General features: G+C 45.4%; 1 protein-coding gene across 1 annotated transcript in view; it reads left to right on the top strand.

Annotated features, from left to right (window-relative positions):
* Znf536 (zinc finger protein 536) overlaps positions 1-5715 on the top strand; it is a 320701-nt gene extending 314986 nt beyond the window's left edge. Inside the window, exon 5 of the mRNA XM_055595039.1 lies at positions 5370-5715. Coding sequence (XP_055451014.1) covers positions 5370-5614 — 245 coding nt within the window. The 3' untranslated portion in view covers positions 5615-5715. The remainder of the gene's footprint in view (positions 1-5369) is intronic.
* The last annotated feature ends 16239 nt before the right edge of the window (positions 5716-21954 follow it).

Below are 21954 nucleotides of genomic sequence, written 5' to 3'. Positions count from 1 at the left end.
CTCAGTGACAGATTGGAAGGCTCCCAAGCATATTGGTGCCTGTTAGTCCCTTCCTCTGCGCAGCTCTTGGACTTGGCTGTACACAGTGATGTATTCTATGTGGAACACAGTGGTGTTCTCTACTTTGCAGGCATTCTCTGATCAAAAGAGAACAGACATCGACATACATGAGTCTGTTCCACATAAGGGGCTTCAACTAGGCAGATGGGAGACAGAAGCTGGAATTTGGCTTGATTCAGAAGTTGGTGGAGTGTCCAAATGTGTCTTGAGCAATGAGATCTTTCGTTTGAGAATCAAGGATCTGTCCACCACAGGCTGAAATTTACATTTAACTTTGATTCTTGGCCAACACCTGCCTTGTTTTACCATCTATAAATTTCTATTATCATCTATAAAATTTCTAGTTACAAGCCTATAGAACAATCTAGACCTCTTGCAATTCTAGTTCTGCTCAGATTTCCCCCTCCAGTGGATGCATTCAGAGCTTCAGATGCATTTATAGACAGATTCCGTTTCACCAAAGTTAAAAAGCAAACCAATCCAATAATGGTTTGACCACGGAAGTATCCAAATCTGCCAGAATAATCATTCATCATCTTTGTCTCTACCAAGAAATCAAGATTCAGAACGTAACCATAGGATCAAATCATGATAAATATTTAAAAAATCGATCGGTGGGGAAGGTGTACTAAGTGCTTTTGTGTCAAGTTGGCCAACGCAAAAGAAACTCCTTGAAAACTGGGGTGATATTCAAAGCTCTCTGTGGATCAAGCTAGGCTCAAATGGCATGGCTTCTGAGGTGACAGGGTTTGCAGGAAGGCTAATATCCAAAGGCTGGGGACTGGGATCCTCAAAGTGATTATAGCAATACTGATGGGTGAGCCAATGAAAGGCTTTGCCTGTTCAACAAAATGCTAAAAGTGTGGAAGGCTCTACAAGGTCTTCATGACTGAGGCTGACTCATAAACAGTGTCTGCTCAGTTTGTCCATGGGTCTACTGGCTTACAAGCATTTCATCTTCAAATTATTATTGGATATTATTTGATAATAATTATTATTACAATAATATCATTGCTATTAATAATATTATTATCAAATAACACACAATAATAATATGATATTACTATTATATTATTCTTCTACCCCAAAACCTTATGCTATGATAATAATCATTAATTATAATAAATACATTGGTGACTCGATTCCAGATCTATGTGAGTCACAGAGCCATCACCCTTGAGAAAATATAAACATTCCATAGAGTCTGAAAAGCTTTGGATGACACTTTAAAAGTGTTTCTGATGTCTCCTTTCTCCGTGAATTCTGTGATTTTTTTAATTAAAAATTATTTGTATGTGGGTTTATGAGTGTAGTGCCAGTAAAGGCAGGAAGAGGGAGTCAGATCCCCTGGAGTTGATGAACATGGGAAACTGGGAATTGAACTCAGTTCCTCTGTATTGAAAGTACTCACTCTTAACTGCTGAGCCATCTCACAGCCCCAGCCCCAGCTCCAGCTCCATCCCCAGCTCCAGCCTCAGCCCCAGCCCTAGAACTTTTTGGAAGGATCAACTGCTCCAGTGCTAAGCTGACCTTGCTCCTGCTCAGTAGTTTTCCATTTTAAAACGGGTCATTTTTCAGTGAGAGTGGACCCACCTTTAGTGTATGCAGGGATGAATTGGATCATTAAGTTTGAGGGTCTCAATGTTATTCTGATTGCTTGTCCAAAACCTGTTGAACCTATTTAGATGCTCAGCTGAGCCCTATTTAGAGTCCCAACAAAGGACGAGAAGTAGACACACTGTGGCTTCTCCAGTCATTTCCCCAAGGGCTGGTGTCTATCTTAGTCTGATTTCCTTTGCTATAACAAACTTCCTGTGGTTGGGTACTATATAAAAAAGAGAGGTTTCCTTAACTAACAGCTCCGTAAATCCAACAGAACAGGGCTGTTTTCAGTTTGGCTCATGTAAAAGCCTCTAGCTGTATCACACCATGCTGGTCAGCATCATGACAGGGACATACCCATGAAGGAGTTATCTTAGGGAAGATGAGAAGAGTTCAGATTCAGGGGTTATTACTCACTCACCCTGAAGCTGACCAGGATCCCATAATCCTTCCCAAGGAGAGCGTCCGCTGTGGACAGACCAAATTCCATATGACTCCAGCTCATAAAGATTCCATCACCTCTCAGCATTGCCACACTGAGTACTAGGCTCACAATTTATGAGCCCCTGGGGAACACACTCAGATAAAAATCCCAACTACAGCAACATCCCAATATAGCCCTCAGTCTAGACCCAACATTCTGCATGATGAAGAACAAGGACCATTTGCATCCCATGTACAAATGGAAATCTACAGAAGTGTCTGTCTCACATGAATGTAAAAGGGGGTGTATTTGAGGATGGGACTGTGGCCAGCAGGAGGTGTTGAGAACAAGAAAGGTTAATAGTCAGTGAATGTGATCAAAGAATATAATACACATATATGAAAAAGCTCATCTTGAAATCAATTAGCCTGTGCAATTAATATATGCTAATAATAAGAAGAAATGCTAGTCTCACATCTCCCACTCAGGGCCTTCTCTGTTTCCATGGGAAGGTGGCCAAGCCCCGAGGGTAGAACCAGGCAGCAGAAACGCAGGCAGGAATCGTGCTCATGGTACAGTACTGCTGCTGTTTCTGAAGCATGTTGGGAAGGGCAGAAGGCAAACACATTTTTTGTTTGTTTGTTTCCTCCCAGCGTGTAAGAATTTGCAAAATGGCTTTTGCGGGTGGGGATGCTGACCACCAGAAGCCTCGTGCTACTACATCTGTAGAAATGAAAGCAGCAAAGACTCCCCAAGACCTGTAGCAATTCCCTCAAACCCAGGCTGGATGAAACAGGAAGATAGTGAGTGCTTTGGGGGACCTGGGGGTATTGAGAGGCTCTGGCTCTAGTGCAGGAGCCTGGTGCCTCCCCCAGGGGATCCATTTCATCGTGAAATGGATCTTGTGCTTGCAGGAGGAATGGGTTCAGATAGGGTGTGGACACTGGAAACTTGAACCTGTCTGGTATAATCCAGATAGGACATTCTGTAAGGGCCTGGAAAGCCTCTTGGGTTGAACCATGAGGGTTCCAACTAGTCATTTGGAGGTGGTAGCCAGCAAGGCTCCGAGGCAAAGAAATGCCAGGCTGATCTCCAAGTAGCACTCCTTTTGGTGGCCCAGGCTGGAAGGTGGCTGTATGTGGAGTAGGAGTCTAGACGAGGACTCCAAGGCTCGCAGTCCGGACAGGGGCCATTACATACCACAGCTGATGCTGCATGATAAAGAGACCCCTCAAGCAGGAGATCCTCCTGTCCACGAGAGAAAGGGGACAGCATACTGTTAAAGCCCACTGGGAAAGAAACAGACAGCTAGACCAGACCGCACATGTCTAAGACAGGAGGACGGACTCGGGAGATAGAGGCCGGGGGATAGAGAGTTCCACGCTAGCCTGAGCTACATAGGGAAAACTGGATTCAGAAATCAGCCAAACAAACAGGTGAGAGCATCAAGACTGTATCATTGGGCAGATATGCTAGTGCAGGCCTGGAAACCCAGCACTGGGAGTCTGAAGCAGGAAAATAGGAGGTTCGAGGCCAGCCCACATTACACACACAATCCCCGTCTGAAAAAAAAAAAATGAAAGAAAGGAGAGAGAGCATGGAAGAATGAGGGAAGTGTCCTGTGAAAATACAGGCAGGACGGTTTTCTGTGACTGATGCAGGAAAACATCCCCACTCAGCTATATGGCCACTTGGGGGATTAAATGATTGGTTCCCTTACTTCCCGGTTCACTTCTCTAAGCAAGCAAGGCTGGGCCCTGGGCTTCTCTCTGAAGTGGGGCTGCAGAGCTTTTGAGCTTTGGGGAGCAGACCCCCACACCTTCCTGGCATCAGATGGACTGTGCTTGCTCTACTGTCACCTCCCAAAGCAGACACTGGTTTTCAAGATGGCAGAACATGTTCACTGCTATTCACAGAGCAGAGAGATCAAACTTGCAGGGTCAGAAAGGCTTCCTTAAGAATTTGAGAGTTTGTCTGCTCTTCTAGAAAACTATTGTTTCGGGGGTCACTCTTCAGGTCTCCATTATTATTATTATTGTTATTATTATTATTATTATTATTATTATTATTATTATTGTTATTTTAGTATTTATTTCTCTCTCTCTCTCTCTCTCTGTGTGTGTGTGTGTCTGTCTGTCTCTGTGTCATGTGAGTGCAGTGCCCTACGAGGCCAAAAGAAGGCATTGGATTCTCTGGAGATAGAGTTACAGGCAGTTATGAAACTGCCCAAGTCAGATGCCAGGAACATATCTAGGGTCTTGTGGAAGAGCAGCCAGCGATCTTAACCCCTGGGCCATCTCTCCAGCCCTCAAACCTCACTTCTTTGATGCTCAGGCTGACCTTTACCCGATCTGTGTGGTCCCTGCTCTCTGCCCTGACACTCCCAACTTCTAAATCCATGCAGCTCAATCATTCCTTACAGGTTTGCTTGGAAGGGTTATTTGATATCCATCTTCCTCAACCTCCAGACACATTTACTCCCCATGCTTGGTCTGCCATTAGCAAAGAGTTCGTGATGTGCGACAGTGTGAGGTTTTACCCTCAGACTTGAAGACGGAAACTTACGGGCTTGGGTGTAACTAAAGTCAGCAGAGTATAGTTAACTGTTCCAATCTGCTGTGCACTCCTTTTTGCACACACTGGTAAATTAAGAATGGCTTCACCTTAACAGTACAAACAAACAGCACGGTCAGAAGAGAGACAGAAACCTCACATGAGGTTGCTTCATGCCGTCTGACCTCAGAATTGAGTATCTTTAAATAAAGTTTTGAATCCTGTCACTAAAAACCTGGAAGATGAGCTGGTAACAGCTCAGTAGGTAAGGGTGCTTGGGGCCAAGCCTGAGAGTTCTGAGTCAGTTCCCAAAACCCACATGCTGAAAGGAGACAAGGGACTCTCAAAGTGGTTTTCTAACATCTATACATGCTCTGTGGCAGGTATGCATGTGTGTGTGTATGTATGTATGTATATATATATAAAACTTAAAAATGGTATAGTTTGCTTCATTTCTTGTTCTGTAAACATTTAGTTTTATGGAAATAGTTCTAAGTATTGAGTGGTTTCTGTTCCCTCTCTAGAAAGTCTGCATTAAGAATTCTGGTCGGAACAGGAGTGTAGTCTAAATCTCCCCTGATGTGTTTAATGAGCTGCGTTCTTTCCCTTTCTCCTCTAAAGGTTTGTGATGTCATTGACGGGGATGATGGTGCTGTGGGTCTTAAACCTCAGGGTGGGGTGGTGACTGAGGTGTGACACAGTGCTGACTGGCCACTTCCTTTCCCCACAGGTCACAGGCCTTTCCAGTGTCACTACTGTCCTTACAGTGCCTCGCAGAAGGGGAACCTGAAGACCCACGTCCTCTGCGTCCATCGAATGCCTTTTGACAACAGCCAGTATCCTGACCGAAGGTTCAAACGCTCCAGGGTCGACTCGGAGGCTTCTGGGAATTTCGAGGAGGTTGCAGCTGTCAAGGCGGGAAGCTTTGCCGAGCTCACTGATGAGAGAGGCAAGGGCCAGGAGGAGGGCAACTGAGCAGAGCCCGCCCACAGCAATACTCCTCTCTACAGTTTTAAGTCATGCATCTGGCTTTACCAGTTTGCTAACTGCATTCCAAGGGGGAAAATCATGTACAACCCCTCACTAGTGTATAGAACATTTAAAAGAATTTTAAAAGATATCTATATATATATATTAAAAAAAAAATCCCCCAGCCCTTGAACATGGCTGCTACACTGTTACCCAGTAACAAGAACTTCCAAGCAATGCAGGTGGGAGAAAGTGATTTCAGAAATGCCCCTGTGTCCTTTGAGCTGTGCAAGCTGGAGGTCCTTCTAACTCAAAAGTCATTTTTGTCCAAAATAAAAAAAAAAAAAACCCGAAACAAACAAACAACAAACCAAGAGACATACCATTCGAGTGATTTAGCATTGCCTCGAAGGGTCTGTGTTTTCCTTTTTGAAAACACCTCTATAATCTGACACCAGCTGCTGTCATTCACCCAGCGTCCTAATGAGACAGGTTGGGAGGCAGCTGAGGTGCCAGTCAGACTGGGGCGGTCACTGCAGGGAAAATCAATTCATGTGGTGTCACTCTGCACTCTGGGAGAAATCCTAGCCGGCCCGCACGCAGCCAGCGAGCGCCAGGCCTGACCAGAACTGCAGAGGATGGGAATCTAAAGTGTGCTTAAAAAAAAAAAATGAATCAGTGGTCAGGAAGTGTCTGCAGACAAATGTCCTTTGCAGGTTTGATGAGTCATTCTTTTTCTTCTTCTTCTTCTTCTTTTTTTTTTTTTAAGATCAAATTGCAGTATGGAAAGAAATGCATTTTATTTTATTGTTTTCTTTCCTAGTTTGTCATTTTGAAAACATCTGGATGAAGGAAAAGATTTGATATTAAAAACAAATTGTTGGAAACATTCTAGAAATGGGCCTTAGGAAGCCAGAACAAGTCTACTCTCTATAGAAAGTTCTGGTAACAGACGGTAATTTCTTTACTAATGGAAGGCTGCTTTAGATCATGGTTTAAAACATTTTTGACTTGAATGAAGTCTACCCTGGCCCTTGTTACCAGACTTCTTTTTTTTTTTTTTTTTTTTTTTTTTTTTAATTTTTTTTTGGGCATGAAGCAAACCCCCCCCCCCCTCCAGTGAGCTCTTCGAAAATAACTTGTATTAAAACATGAGTCTAAAAGCCCGGCTGACTGTCACTAATGAAGGAAACAGTTTGAGTTAGAATGTTCATTTTTGTGAAACCAATGTGTTCTCTATTTTTGTAGATTATAGACTGTCTACTTATTGAACGCTCAAAATTTATCAAGCTCTGCACCACACCGAGGGAGATCTTGAGGGTTGACAAGGAAACACAACTCATAAAAACCAAAAAAACAAAACAGTGTTGTAAGAAACGGCAGAGAAGGATTCTTCTTCAGTCTGCCAGACTGTTGTAAAAGTCCCGACCTTCTCACACACTTCCTTTGAGTGACACGAAATTGGTACTGTTGCTTGTGATGGTGGAGACGTGGTGAAGTATTAACTTCGAAAACGAAATCATTTAGATTCGGAGAGAGAGAGGGAAAAAAGTCAATATTTCCTTGCAGTCTGGGAGCACACAATAAAACCCCAGGGCCTTAAAAACTTCAACTCTGCCTATAGCAGTTTACAAAAATACTAAGCTGCAATCAATGTAAATAAAATTCTTAGCACTATCCTGAGACTGAATTTCAGGCTAATAAGGAATCCGGTTTGCATATGCTGTCAAAAGGGTGTCATCCGACCCGGGTTTCACTGGGAATGAGACGGCTGTGCAGCGTGGACCCATCTGGCATAAAGCAAGTTGCTTTCTTGATGTTTTTTTTTTCCTTTCCTTTTCTTTTTTCTTTCTTTCTTTTTCCTTTCCTTTTATTTTTTTTCCCTTCCCTAGAATAGTTCTCACTGCCTTACTTAACTCGAGTTGATCGACTGTGGCTGTCTCTCTGGTCCGAAGGTGGCCTGGAGATGCTGGTGGAAAACTTCTGACTGTAGTGAGCATTTAGGGTTTTAAGTGCACTGCTGTGTTTGGTGACTGTGCCATTGGCTTGCTTTCCGTGTGTTTGCCCCACCTGTGGTATCTTAGCAAAGAGAACTTAAAAAAAAAAAAAGAAAGAAAAGAAAAGAAAAAAATAATAAAAAAGGAAAAAAGTGGGAAAAAAAAGAGAGCAGGAGAGAGAGATCCACATTCCGTGTCTAGCACTTTGGCGCTGGTACAGTATCTTTTATGTCCTCCGCATCTTCAGATGCTCCAGGCAATAATTCTGTTTGTGACACTGGGAACACCCTCCCCTCCTTTGTGGCGTGTGTGTTGGTTCCATTTTGTCCAGTTCTACTAGCCGCTCTCCTTTCCCCTCTGACACAGGCTTTCTTTCCAGAACATTTGTGACTCGTAACACAAGCCCGTGACAGCCTCTGTGGCGCAGCGTCAGCGTCGCGTGTCGCCAGGCTCTCATATCTTACACACGTCAGTCCTCCCCCCCCCCCCCCCCCCCGCCCCCTTTTTTTTCCCCCCCCCCCCCCCCCCCCCCCCCCCCGTGACTTCCGTAGTCTGTGACGCTGTCCCTAGCCCCGTCTACATTCTATCTTGGAGGAACTCTGAGATCATAGAGTAGAGGAGTTTGTCGCTATGCTTGTAACAAGTAGAACACTTTGTATTTAAAGTTTATTCTTGGTCATTATTTATTATGATAATACATCAGTTGACAGAACTTTATTCTGGTATAGAAAGTATTAAAAGTTGTTTTTTTTTTTCAGCAATGACTGTTTTCTTTCTGCTGTTAGGAATAAAATGTCTTTGAAGCAGTCCAGTTTTATCCAGTGTTTTATGCAACAAAACCTCTACCTTTGCAAAACAAAAATCCAAAACCAAAAAAGGTACATCTTTTCCAAGTCCCACAAAGGAGAAAATATACTTGTCCCCGCTTGTCTTTGACAAAACTTGCCAGACTCCACTTACAAAAAAGGTCCACCATATTCTGCAAGCAGATATCCTATGACTCATGTGTGTGCATGCGTGCATCTGTGTGTGTGTGTGTGTTCTGCCTGGATGTATGACTGTGTGCCACGTACATGCAGTGCCGACAGAGGAGAGAAGAGGACATCAGGTCCTCAGGAAGTGGACATCAGGTCCCCAGGGAGTGGACATCAGGTTCCCAGGAAATGAAGTTACAAATGGTTGTGAGCTGCCATGTGGGTGCTGGGAACTGAATCCCAAGTCCTTTGCCAAAGCAGCAGGTTCTCTTCACCATGGATCCAGCTTTCCCGTCCCTTCTGTTTTGTTTTTGTTTTTTGTTTTCTTTGAAACAGGGTCTCTGGTCTCCAGTTTTTGATAGTTGCACATGCAATGTGTATGTGTGTGTGTGTCCAAGTGCATGTGTGCACGTTGCTTCTTTAGAGGACTGAAGCTGCAGATATGACTCTCAGTAAGGTAAAATCTATATAAATATTCAGGCTCCTTATAAAATAGTAATTATGTAAGGTGCCTAAGGCACTGGTATCTATTATTCCTTTCTAGTAAAATGCTGTTAAAACAAAACAAAACAAAACAAACAAAAGTATTTATGGAGCTGGAGAGATGGCCCATCAGTTAAGAGCAGTTAAGAGCACTGGCTGCTCTTCCAGAGGAACAGGGTTCAATTCCTAGCAACCACATGGTGTTTTACAGTCGGCTGTAACTCCAGGTCCAGCGGTATCTGGTGCCCTCTTCTGGCCTTCAGAGGAACTGCATACATGTTGTACACATACACATATACATAGATGCAGGCAAAGAGTCATACACATAAAATGACAGCGTGATACTGATCAGAATGTTTTGAAGAATTATTATATGTAAGGAAGTGTTTTATCTCTAAACTATCAGAAGAAACTCTTAAGGCAGCGGAGCAGAACCACACACGGCTAACTGCTGCACCCGGGTCTCCAGAAGGGTGGAAGTCTGGTGGGTGCACACCACGTGAGTGGAGGAGCTTCACTTTGATGTATGGTGTGCTGTTGCATTTTGTACTCAAACGCAAGCTTTGTCCAGGGCACGCTGCAGTGCTGCCCACGGGAGGACTCTCTGAACCACTGCCAGCAAACTCATCTGCCCACATTCATTGTAGTTCCCTACGGGATGTAAGTTTCTCGGGTGAGTTTCTCAGCCCTGATGGTGTGTCACTGTGGACTTTATGGGTGAGTTTGGAGGTTACAGTGAGGCGAACCCATTAGTGGAAAAGCTGTGGAAAGTTAGATGAGGGCTGTAACTCTTGTTCCCATCGTATGACAGACCTGAAACCCACAGGCAAGCCATTCCCATAGTGAGGGAACACAACAGGAATGAGATTCTCCATCCCTCTAGTGGGGCCATTACCCCCTGTTATTTGCATATTTGCTCCCATGAATGTATTATTTGGTCTTCTATTGCTGTGAAGAGAAACCATGACCAAGGCAACTTTTATAAGAAAGATTTTGTTGGAACTTCCAGTTTCAGAGGGTAAAAGTCCATGCCCTTCATGGCGGAGAGAATGGCAGCAGGCAGGCATAGTGATGGAGCAGTGGCTGAGAGTTCACCACCTGACCCATAAGCATAAGGGAGAGAGAGAGAGAGAGAGAGAGAGAGAGAGAGAGAGAGAACTTGGAATGGTGTGGACTTGAAACCCCAAAGCCTGCTCCCAGTGACATATCTCCTCCAATAAGGCCACACCTCCCAATCCTTCCCAAACAGTCCTGGCACCCGGGAACTAAGTATTAAAAGACATGAACCTATGGGGACCCTTATCATTCAAACCGTCACAATGAGGATATATTGCCAGGTCTTCTGAGTTCCTAAGAGTGTCTAGACACCAGGATCTTGTGTCTTTCCCACATTGCTTCGAAATTTGTTGGAAACAAAAATCTGAGTAATAATGGGGCTAGAGAAAAAGCCAGACATTTAAGAGCGTTGTCTGTTCTGCTACAGGACCATTCAGCTCCTAGCATATACATAGTGGCAGACAACTGTCTATAACTCCAGTCATCAGTTGCTTTATTTTTTTTGGAGGGAGGGTCTCTGAAGGCACAAACATACTTCAGACAAAACATAAGCAAAAATCTATGTGATGAATGAACAGAAAGTATACATGTAGGAAAAGGAATATTGTTATACCATAACAATGAAGAAAGCCCCTAATGACACAACAGCACAGGTGAACCTCGAAAGCATGACAGAAGGCCACGTCTGGAGTTTCCTTTAGCTGCCAGGGGCTTTGAGAAGCAGAAAGCGGAGAGCGACTACTAATGACCAGGTTTCTACTTGAGGTAATAAAAATGTTCTAAAATTAGGTAGCAGCGTCCTGCCTGGTGACTGTACTAAACCTACCTATACGTTTCCAAAGAGTGAATTATATGGTATATAAGTTAGGACTCCATAAAGCTGCTATAAAAAGTAACAATAAAACAAGAAACAGAAAACATTTTTGAGAAGCATTGACAGATTTTTCATCCAAGTATTCTTGAGTTTGGTCGTAGTAACCCAGTTAACTCGGGCAGAGCTGATGAAGTATAAAGTATATAATAACTTGAAGATAAACCCAAGTGTATTTCATATTTACTGCCCGAGTCTGAGTAACTTTATTAAAAAAAGATTTATTTTATTACTTTTTAAAAAAATTACGTGCATACGCGTAGGCATGTTCGTCTGTGCATGCAATGCCCGGACAGGCCAGAAGGGGGAGCTGGATCTCCTTGGAGCTGGAGTTACAGGTGGTTGTGAATTGCAGGATGTGGGTGCTGCCCACATCCAGAGCCCTCCGCAAGAGCTCTCAACCACCGAGCCATCCCCGACCCCTAGTCTGACACTGCCCTATCTGTGAAGCGGGGGAGGGGAAGGAACTCACTCAGGTGTGGGAATTGCATGCACAGTTCACAAAGCGCTTTGAAGTCAGGAGATTTTCTGCCCGGGGAGAGCATCATCAGGAACTGTGGATAAACTTGGGGGTAAACGTCTAATCTGGGCTGAGCACCGGCCTCAGCCCAGGGCTGTGGAAACGTTTCCCGCGTGTTGGGAAGCGTTTTCCCCATCCATACCCTTCAGGCAACACGAACTTAAGCACATCCCTGCAGCTTTTATTTGCAGGTTTCTCTGTCCTTGTACTAAGTTCTCAAGTGTGGCTGTGGGAAGAGGATACCATGGAGAAAGTCCGGACTTGAGGTCAGGTAGGGCTTCACTTGGTTGTTCGACCACCATTTCCCTAGAACATCCCATGGACTGGACATTGGCCTGTGACTTGGAAATACAGCTGCAAGCTGTCCGGTAGATCACTCTCTAAGAAGAAAAGAGACCGTAATTAAATGATCACACAGATAGATACAAACTACCTGAAAGGGGAGGTTCATGGAAGAAAGGGGCTGTCCTGCGGGGTGAAAGGCTCCCAAGAATTTATTAAAACTCAGAGGAGAGACACTGTGCATGCTGGACTGAGGAAGCACCAGGCACAGAACCCAGCCAGGCGTGGGAAGGGCTTTGAAGTCGGGCCTCGACCTCCCTTTCCAGGATCTTTGTGGTTTTCCAAATGCACCATTGCAAATGCAAATTGGGATGTGCCAGAGTCCCTCCCCAGGTGGAAATGTGACACTGCACACACACTCCTGTGTGAGGAACTGGGGAGCGGCCCCGGATCAGAAGGTGGGTCTTTATAGTGACTGTGGTTGGAATTCTAGGGAGGTTCCTTCGGGTGGCTTGCAGGTGGCTTCAGCTCGGCTAAGATTCAGTGTAAGGCAATCTGCCTGACTTCCTCAACAGAGAATCTGAGAGCACATCAGTCATGTCTATGCTGGCTCCTCTGTCCTCTGAGAACAAGGGAGAGAAGTCTCTGGTGCACAAACTAGACAGTCTTTATCAAGACTTAAAACTTTTGATATTATGTGTACTGGCTTTTTTTTTTTTTTTTTTTTTTTTGCAGGCACCATTTGTATGCCTGATGTCCACAAAGGTCAGAGGAGGGCATCAGATCCCCTGAAACTAAGCTTACATACAGTTGTGAGCTGCTGCTTGGGTGCTGGGTCCTCGGGAAGAGCAGCCGGTGCTCATGACTGCCCATCCATTCCTCTAGACAGACTCTTAAGTGGCTCCTTCTGTAAACAGATACGCCAGAGATGACAGCAACATTGTGCTGAAGGAGAAGACAGAGGTGTGACTGTTTCGAAATGCAGTGACCCCCTGACCCCCCATAGAAGGCTTTCAATGTGGCATTCAGACAAACCCAGCTGGCTGGTCATTTAGGGTCTAAGTCCACTGCCTCTGCAGTCATGCGTGGGCTAAGCCTAACATATCACTATCAGTGACAAAGAACACAATGTGAGGTCCATCTTGTGTGTCACCACAGCCAGGGGACTCCAAATACAGGATTTGGCAAAGGGACAATGGGTGGACTCTTTTCTGCCACAGCACTTCTGCTGCAGACTTGAAGGGTGACAATGGACATGGCCCCCCGGACATGGTGTTTGGGTATCTCCTTGAGAGGCTGGTCCAGTCCTTGTCTCTGTTCCATCAGCAGTGTCTCTTACTTGCAGGTAGAAGGGTCTGAGCTGCTGCTCTGAACATCATGAGACTATTTTGCACACTTTTCCAAAAGAAGATCGTCCCTCTGTCTCCGGCAGCCTGGGATCTGCCCACTTCCCTCCTCTGTTTAACATCTGCCTGGCAACAGTATATTCCACAGACCTCACCTGGTGGGTTGTAAGCCCCAGCACAAGGAAATTGCTATTAAATATTGTGATCTTCATCTCAAGATGGGCTGGGGCACATTCCAGCAGATGAGAGCTATGCTTCCATGGGGAAGGAAAAAAATATGCCTCTTGTAATTCGATATTAAAAATGTCGCCCAGATGAGCATTCCATGTAGGGGTTTGGGTAGGGTTTTAATCTCGTCACCTGTTGGTGTTGAGAGAAAAGGGAGATGCTGGGGGTAGGAGGGGGGCGGAGACAGGAGGGAGAAGGAAGCTTATGTGAACCGGGAACTCACAAGCAAAGGGGAGGGGGAAAATTTAAATGATCCCAGACCGAACTGTTTTTGCTGTTAATACAGAAATACAGTGTAAGACACATTTAATGGGCTCTATTTTTTATTATACTATGCTGAATAATTAAGTTTGAGGCTAAGTGTCACATGGATTTATCTTTTAATTAAAAAAGCATGGTTCACGCATATTTGAGTGGTAGTCCAAATAAACGCAATATAGAAATTTATGTTTGTTTATCTAGGTGTTAATTACCTAGAGATTGTTCTGGATTACTTCTTTTTATAAAGTGTCATAGGCTCGTGTCAGAACGAATAAAGCTTGCCCACGGAAGCTTATCAATTTGCTAACTACAGTGCTGGCCTGACTTGGGGGGAGGGGCGGGGGGAACAGGAAAACTTTGGGGACTGTTAATGTATTCGCACACACTCTCCCCCTCCATTCAACCCGCACCAAATAAAACAGTCGTTTTAGGAAATATTCCTAGGACATAAAGGCACAAATATATCTTTGTTGTTTTACAGCCTCTTGTCCGCAGCTATTTATAAAACATGTGATTATTTATGCACGGGGTTATGTGAAGTTCGCCTGGTGAGGTGGTAAAGCCTGCTCCATCAATCCACTTACCTGGTACCCCAAGAGATGGAGGGAGGGGTTCCCAGTGGAAATGGGGCCCGGGTTGGGAAGTTGACTATTGCAATGGGTCTGAAATGTCATCTTTGGTTCCGGAAAAGCCAGGAAACCTGGGAGAAAATAAGCTGGCAAAGTTGAGGGTCAGAGGTCACATTACAAAAAATAATAATCGAGGGTGCATTGTTGAGGAAGAGAAAAACCCAAACTGATGTGCTTACACGTGACAATGCTTTTAGACAGTCTTTGCCCTTTTCTTTGTTTACAAAGTAGGTTTTGAGGTGTTTGATTTAGGTAAATGGCCTGGAAGAAACAAGTTCTGTCCAAAAGTCTGTGTCTAAGAAACGAGGACTGGGAGAGCAGAACCTGTCTGTGTCCCTGACTGCTGCCTCTTTGCTCTCTGCATTGGTCTTCCATTTTTGATTCTTATTTTTAACTACCAGGTACCAGAAAAACACAAAAGCAACTTCTGGAGTTGGGATACCAAAGGCATTTCCTTGGTGGGACAGGAGAGTTCTCCTAGACAAGGTTTCACACTCAAGCCTGCTGAAGGGAGCCTTGAGAACCCCAAATGGCCAACATGCCCAATGTGGAAGCTATTGGCTGGGCAGTTTTGTTTCCAGTTCTTACTTCCTTCCTCTCGAAGCCCAGAGTGGGATAACAGGGCGGGTCTCCGTCAATTGTGCAAGCAGGTAATTGGCACCATGCCTGGCACGGTGGACACACACTTGGGCACTGTGTGAGGCATGGGGTCAGGCTGGGGGCCAGGGCTTTTGTGACTACAGGCAGGTGCCCTGGGCACACCTGTGACCTCATAACCAGCCTGGTGTCACAGAGGGCTCAGATGGAAAAGAGCACTGGCCACCAGGCTTAGGATGTGGAGCCTTGAACCCTTTAGCCTCGAGGGCACAGTCTTTGGGTGAGGAAAGGGCCACAAGGATGGGGCCTCTTAGTGACCCCTGTAGTCCACTCCACCCACGCACACTCCGTTTTTGAGGCTTAATTCTGCTTTTCTTCAGATCCCTGCTGTTTCCTCCCTGGGCTCCATTGCTGTTATCAGAAGTCAGATCCCTGCAGTCACAGGGCAGCTGGCTGGGGCAGCCCATGGCATTGTGCTAGGGACACAGCCAAGTACAGAAAATGAGAATCCAGAAACAAAAGTGATCCTAGCGATTGAGCAAGGAACTGGAAAGGGGAGTCCTGGGAAGGTCCCAAGAGATGAGTAGTCTTAGCCTGGAAGGAGGAGAGGAGGTAGCTGCAGAACCATCTGGGAGGCTATAGATCTGGAAAAAAAAAAAAAAGCAACAAAGACCATGTGCAACCAAATTAGTTTAATTTTCTTTTTGGAGGTGATATTCATATAACATAAAATTCAACCATCTCAAAGTGTGGGGTTGGGGCATTTAGAATAGTAACAATGCTATGGGGTCTGCCAGGTGTCTTCAGCACCTTCACAGAAAGCCCCAGACTCCTGAAGCAACCCCTGCCCCAACCTTCTGCACTCTAGCTTGGTTGCTGGACCCGAAGGCTCCCCTGCCCTGCATGTTTCATCTCCGTAGATTCACGCACCATCAAGCCTTTTGCATCTGGCTTGTTTACCTTAAGCATGAGACATAAAGCTTCATCCACATTCTAGTGTCCATGCCATATCTTTCACTTTGGGGGCCCTACTTGATCCAGCTTTTGTCATTCTATCTAATTTCACCCTCCAGGCCCTCTCAGGACTACCCACCTAAAGCTTCTCCTTGTGTTTCTCATGCTTGGCACTCCATCCCTTTCTGTCATTAATGGACTCCAGTGTTCTTGACTTCATACCACTATCAGCACCTTATTTTTGTCTTTCTAGAATATTTTGGTTTCTCTTTCTTTCTTTCTTTCTTTCTTTCTTTCTTTCTTTCTTTCTTTCTTTCTTTCCTTCCTTCCTTCCTTCCTTCCTTCCTTCCTTCCTTCCTTCCTTCCTTCTCTCTCTTTGTTCTGTCCATACCTTTGGTCTACTTTCCTTGTTGGAATTTAAATTACTGTAGGCAGGGGAGGTTGCTCTATCTTTTAAAGTCCTGGTAGAAACATTGCCTAGAACAACACAGGACCTTGTTAAATACACATTGAAAAAGTACAAATTCCCAGCCAATTATCTTTGGTAATCATCAATAGAATAGTGTGGACTTTGTGGTAGTTCCAAAAATCTCAGGAGTGTCAGAGTACTTTTCTTAGCACAAGCATAGCTCTGTGTTCTATGCCCACACTGTGGGGGGGGGGGGAACCAAAGATGGGCTGGAGAGATGGCTCAGAATTAGGAGCACACATTGTTCTTGCAGAGAACCCCGTTTCAGGTCCTACCCCACAGTTTGGGTAACCCACAACCACCTGAGGCTCCAACTTGGACTTCCTCTTATGACCTCATATGCAGTCACACATACAAATAACAAAAATATTAAAATATGTCTTTAAAGAAATTACACATGCATATTCACATATATTTATCACACACAGAGGAGAAGGAAGAGAAGAGGAGGAGGAAGTGGAGGAGGAGGGAAAGGAAAAAGAAAGAAAGAAAGAAAGAAAGAAAGAAAGAAAGAAAGAAAAAAAGAAAGAAAGAGAAAGAGAAGAAATAAATCTACTTGACAATCTCCAGAATAGAAGCTCCCCCAGCCTACCACAGACAAAGAATATTGATGTAGTTCAACCACAAATCAGCAGTGCTTGAAGTACTTGGGTGTGGCCCCTCTTGCCTTTAGTTCCAGTGTTTGGCTGTAGGTGTGAAAGGATGCTGCGACTAGGGTTGTCTGGAACCAGCTCCCTTCATGAAGCTTAGTTCAATGCCCCAGGCTGCTAAACTGGGGCCCTCTCTAGGGGTTGGCATTAAAATTTTGTCCAGGTTTTATCCAGGTTTTAAAGCAGCATCTCATTAAGTAGCACAGACTGTCTTTAAGCCCACTTTGCATCCTATGGAGACCTCAAATTTGTAAGCTCCCCGTCTCAGTCTCCTAAGTGCTCAGACTACTGGTGCATCCCACCATGTCTATCTGAAGATGGGAATGCTACCCAGCTCAGCTATTCTTACAATCATTAGTGTAAAATACTATATGGCCCCTAATTGTGCTAAGGTGTGGGCAGCAGGGACAGAGCCCAGAGCCTGGCCATGTCACCTGCAGACATCCCAACCCCCTCCCTCACCCTGCTGACCTCAGCCACACTCATGCCTGTTGACCCTGAGGTCAATACCTCCCCTTAATGCCTTTCCATTTCTCAGTTTGCTGACTGGAGTGATTTTCGGTGAGGTCCACATAAATACTTCAAAAAATAATTCACGATGAAGAAGAACGCTCTGGAATGGATGATGGCATGATGAATTAAACGCTTTATATGATAGAGCATAAATTATTTTAATGCATGTAATAGATCCGACCAGGGAGACTTGGGGCCCTCTAGGTCAGGCTTCTTCACCCCTGGGACCCTGAAGGGTGGTGGGAGCAGGTGGCTGGGAGCCTGCTCTACTGGGGTGTGAATCATCACCTCTCCAGGGACCCATTCCCCAGCACTCAAGTCCTTCTAACCCAAATAAGGCATGGGAATGCATCCACATTGGTCCAGGAGGAGCCAGGCTGCAGATGAGCAGTGGGAGAGCATTTGTTAGATAGGATGATGGCCTGACCCCAGACCCTGCTGCAAGCCCACCCATTGTCTGAATTCTCCAGGAGGTGAGGAATGTCACTGTGGGGCCCAGGCATTTAAAATATTTTGCTTCCTTTGAAAATGACATGAACAAGATGAGTGTTCCTGTTCAGGCTGTCAGGAAGCAAAGGTTCATGTGTACGAGGACAAGAGGCGTGTTGTGGGTCCAACACACACATTCAGGAGAAGGGCGAGCTGAGAGGTTAGAAAACATGCGCTTTGAGTGCACCCGAACACAGACGTGAATATGCTTGCTCCTTTTAAGAGTTACGTACGCTATGTGTGTTATGGAACAGCATCTGGAGACTTCTATGTGGCCTTGTAAGCCTATAGCCCAAGAGCAAAGGGCTTACTTACTTGCTCCTCGAATATTGCGCTACTGGCCCTTACAGTTAGGAGAGGCGTGGTGAAGATGCCTGTGCTGACCAGCGGGATGGAAGCATTTCTTCAGTTGACTGAAGGGGGCGGGTGGAAAGCGTATCAGTCAGCCTAGAGCAAGACCTAGAGTTTAAAGACATGGCTCTCGAACCTCATGGTCCTCATGCCTTAGCTCCATGAGTGCTGGCATTGAACATGCTGTACCACTGCCAGCTCTCTGAGCATTTTCCATCGCCGTGTAGGTTAGGATGGTACTGAAAGTTTGAACTCAAGACAGATTGGCTGGAAGGAAATGACTCATACCTTGAAGTTTAGCTTTCAAGTTGAGACCACACTATCTTTTAGGAGGCTCCTAACAAATACAGCTGGTGCTTCCATGGCAGGCTTCTTCAGTAAGGAGGTGGGGGAGGGGAGCAGGGGTGTCTTCTGCTCAGCCTAACATTGGGCTCGGCAGTAAGGTGCACCACCTGACCAACACCAACAACCTAAAGACCTCAGGCTACAGAGGATGCTCTCAAAGACCCAACTGTGTGTCCTCTCCACTCACCCTCAACACACAAGTGCATTCTCCTTGCCTCAGTGAGATGCTACTTGGACTTTTCAAGGCTCTAAGAAATTCTTCAGAAAACACCTAAAGGAGAGGAAAGATTTCTTTGCAAGCGTGATTTCAGAGCTTTCTGCCAAAGGTTGGCTGACTCTTTGTTTCTGGGCTTGTGGGGAGACAGAAAGTGGTATCATGGGGTAAGGGGCATGATAGAGAGAAACAGTTCAGTGCCTAGGACAAGTTGTCCTTAAGATGTACCATGACTTACATCTACCGTTCAGGCTCTGCCTCCAACAATGCCACTGATTAGGTCAGGGCCCAAACACTTCTTAATAATTGAGTCCTCACTCCCCTGCACCCCCCAAGCAGGAGCCAAAGCTTTAAACACATGAGCTTAGGGGAATATCTCAGGTCCAGACCTCAACAAAAGGATACCTTCAAGTCACAGCTAGCTTTTCCTGCATGACGAACCATAAGATCTTGCATTATGCCCGCAGGCACTGGGGTTTTCGTATCCTCAAGGGTCACCTTCAACCTCAGAGGTTCCTCCACAGGACCAAGGCCTCTAATCCGTCACAGTGGCAACTTGTGCCAGAAAGCACCCAGGACTGGCCCATTATTTCACAGAACCTCGATTGTGCAGCTTTCGCTGGGGGCGGAGCATTTTCTAAATGAGCTGTCTGCTCCTGTGTCCTGGTGTCACCAGTGACTGAGGAAATCAGCCTACTGCTTGAGGAAAACCGAATTAGGACAGAAGCAACATAAATACATTGAGTGCATGCTTACATGAGTGCAAATTGTACGTATTCTGCAGTTGTTTCTAAGGACTGTCAGACACGAGAGTGCAATGCCTCCCTCCCGAAGCGCAGCCTCCCATGGGAGGCTTGTGTCTTGGCAGGCTGCTGGGGTCCAGAGGCAGTGTAGAAGGCCTCTGTATTCAGAAGGGCAGTCAGTGTTCCTGACCGACTCTAGGGCGTGCTTCCGTATGCCGGGCTCCACACGCAGCTCTGAACCTGAAGTCTAAGGGAACATCCTTGATTTATGAAGATGGAGGTTATAACAGACAGAAAAACTGCTATCTAGGTTCTAGCAAGACAACGGTAATCAGAATCTTTGTTTTGTGCCAAACCCTGTGAAAATAACATAAAGCCCAGATAACTGAGATGGGGGGGGGGGATGTGTAAGGAGAAGTCAGGCTCTGATGGAGAGAGGATCCAGCATCTCTTCCAGATGGCTCTTTCCCACCTACCCCAACCCATTTTGATGCGAGGACAGGAATGAATCAAACACCTGAAGGCAGAAACAGAAGGCTCCAGGGAAGACTGGCCAAAGAAAGCTAGGCGCTTCTGAGCACTTAACAACAAGCAGCCTTCTCTCAGAACTGGCTGTAAGCGTGGCTAAGAATAGACCCAGGCCAGGATGGCTGAGTCTTTCTCCATGAGCGTTCTAGGGAGCGGTCCACACTGTGCAACACAGCCCCGCCCCACCCGGCTAAATGCAAGGAGCTGAGCCCTGCTAAAGTGAGAGATGCTGTCACACGCTACAGTGATCGGGGCGGTTTCTAAGCAGAAAAGTTTATTTCCGGGGAAAAGGCAAGGTCAAGATACACAGGCAGTGGCTCAGTTTCTGGTTCAGATAGCTACTGTTTCCAGTCTTCACATACTAAAGGACTTGCGTTCCAGGAAGCTTTCTTTATATATATATATATAATCAGGATCATGAAGCAGCTGAGACAAAATACCCAATAAAATCAGCTTCAAAGAGGAAAGGTCTTTTGGTCTCATGGCTTCTGAGGCTGTGGTCCACAGTCTTTGGCTTTCTTATCTATGGGCTTGGGAGAAGGCAGACCACCAGGGCCAAACACCATGGCCGAGAAACACTGTTCAGTCATGGCAACCAGAAAGCAAGAGAAAGAAGCCAAGGACAGGGCATACCCTCAGAGGGCATGACCCCAAAGACATATTCCCTCCGAGTAAGCCCACCTCTTAAAGTTTCCAATATAGCAGGAAGTTACACATCAATCAATAGATGAATCTGTTCCTGAGGTTTTGACTCCATGGAGGGATTAATCTTTTGATACCCTCATAATATGGGGAATTAATGAGAAGTAGGGTCTGGTTGGAAGATGTAGATTACAGAGCAGAAAGACACCCCTATCTGGGGTCCTTTTCTGTATGTTTCCTGGTTGCCATGCAACAAGACAGTTTACCCTACCATGATGCTCTTTTTCACCGCATCCAAGAAACAGTGGAGTCAAGAGACAATCTATAAAACCCTCTGAAACTCTGAACCCCAAAGCGTCTCTCCTCCTACTGTTCTTTGTTTGCCTTGTGGTGAGAGACATTTGTCATGTCATGGGAAGAAGGACTGGCTACCACATGGCCTATGATAGTTCTTCTTGTCCAATTGATGTGACCGAGAAACAGCAGGAATTTAGTTAAGCACACTTCTGGGTGTGTGTGGTAGGATGCTTCTAGAAAGGACTAAGAAATAAGGAAGTTGTATAATGTGGGTGGCACCATCCCATAGACTGGGAGACTAGATGGCACATGAGAAAAAAAGAGAAAGCTAGTCTACAGAGGCAATATGTCCCTCTGCTTCCTGCCCACCATTGTGTGAGCTGCTTTGCACTGCCATCCCTTCCCTTCCATGACAGGCTGACTGACACCTCTGAAACTGTGATCCAACTTAATCTTTCTTCTCTAACAGTTTGATTTTCCAGGTAAAGTGCTATGGTAATGAGAGACTAACCTACTGCTCTTCTACTCCCAGTGGACATCAGATTTGGTACAGAAGTAAGGACACTGACATCATCCATTCCATCTTTAGTTAAATTTTCAAATATACATGAAGAGCCTTCTCCATGCTAGATGTATACTCATTCAGTGTAGAAACTCAGAATTGTGAAAGAGACAGAGAAATACTTCAGGATCTTGAACCCCATCTCAGAGGTCTAGAATGACTCTAGTAACTTGACTGTGTTTTTGCCTGGGTTTGGTCTAAGGATTTGCCCATCACACTCCAATACAGGGGCCTAAAAGGTATATTGTCTCTCCTATCACTCAGGGCCCTCTAGATGGTGGAAATCAGGAACTGTCACCTCAGGCAGAGTGGGCATGTTAGTGGAACTATGTGGGGCATTCACTT

The sequence above is a fragment of the Psammomys obesus genome, unplaced genomic scaffold (genome assembly GCF_907164565.1).
Source record: "Psammomys obesus unplaced genomic scaffold, mPsaObe1.curated_primary_1811, whole genome shotgun sequence".
NCBI lineage: Eukaryota > Metazoa > Chordata > Mammalia > Rodentia > Muridae > Psammomys > Psammomys obesus.
This window is presented reverse-complemented; position numbering and strand designations above follow the sequence as displayed.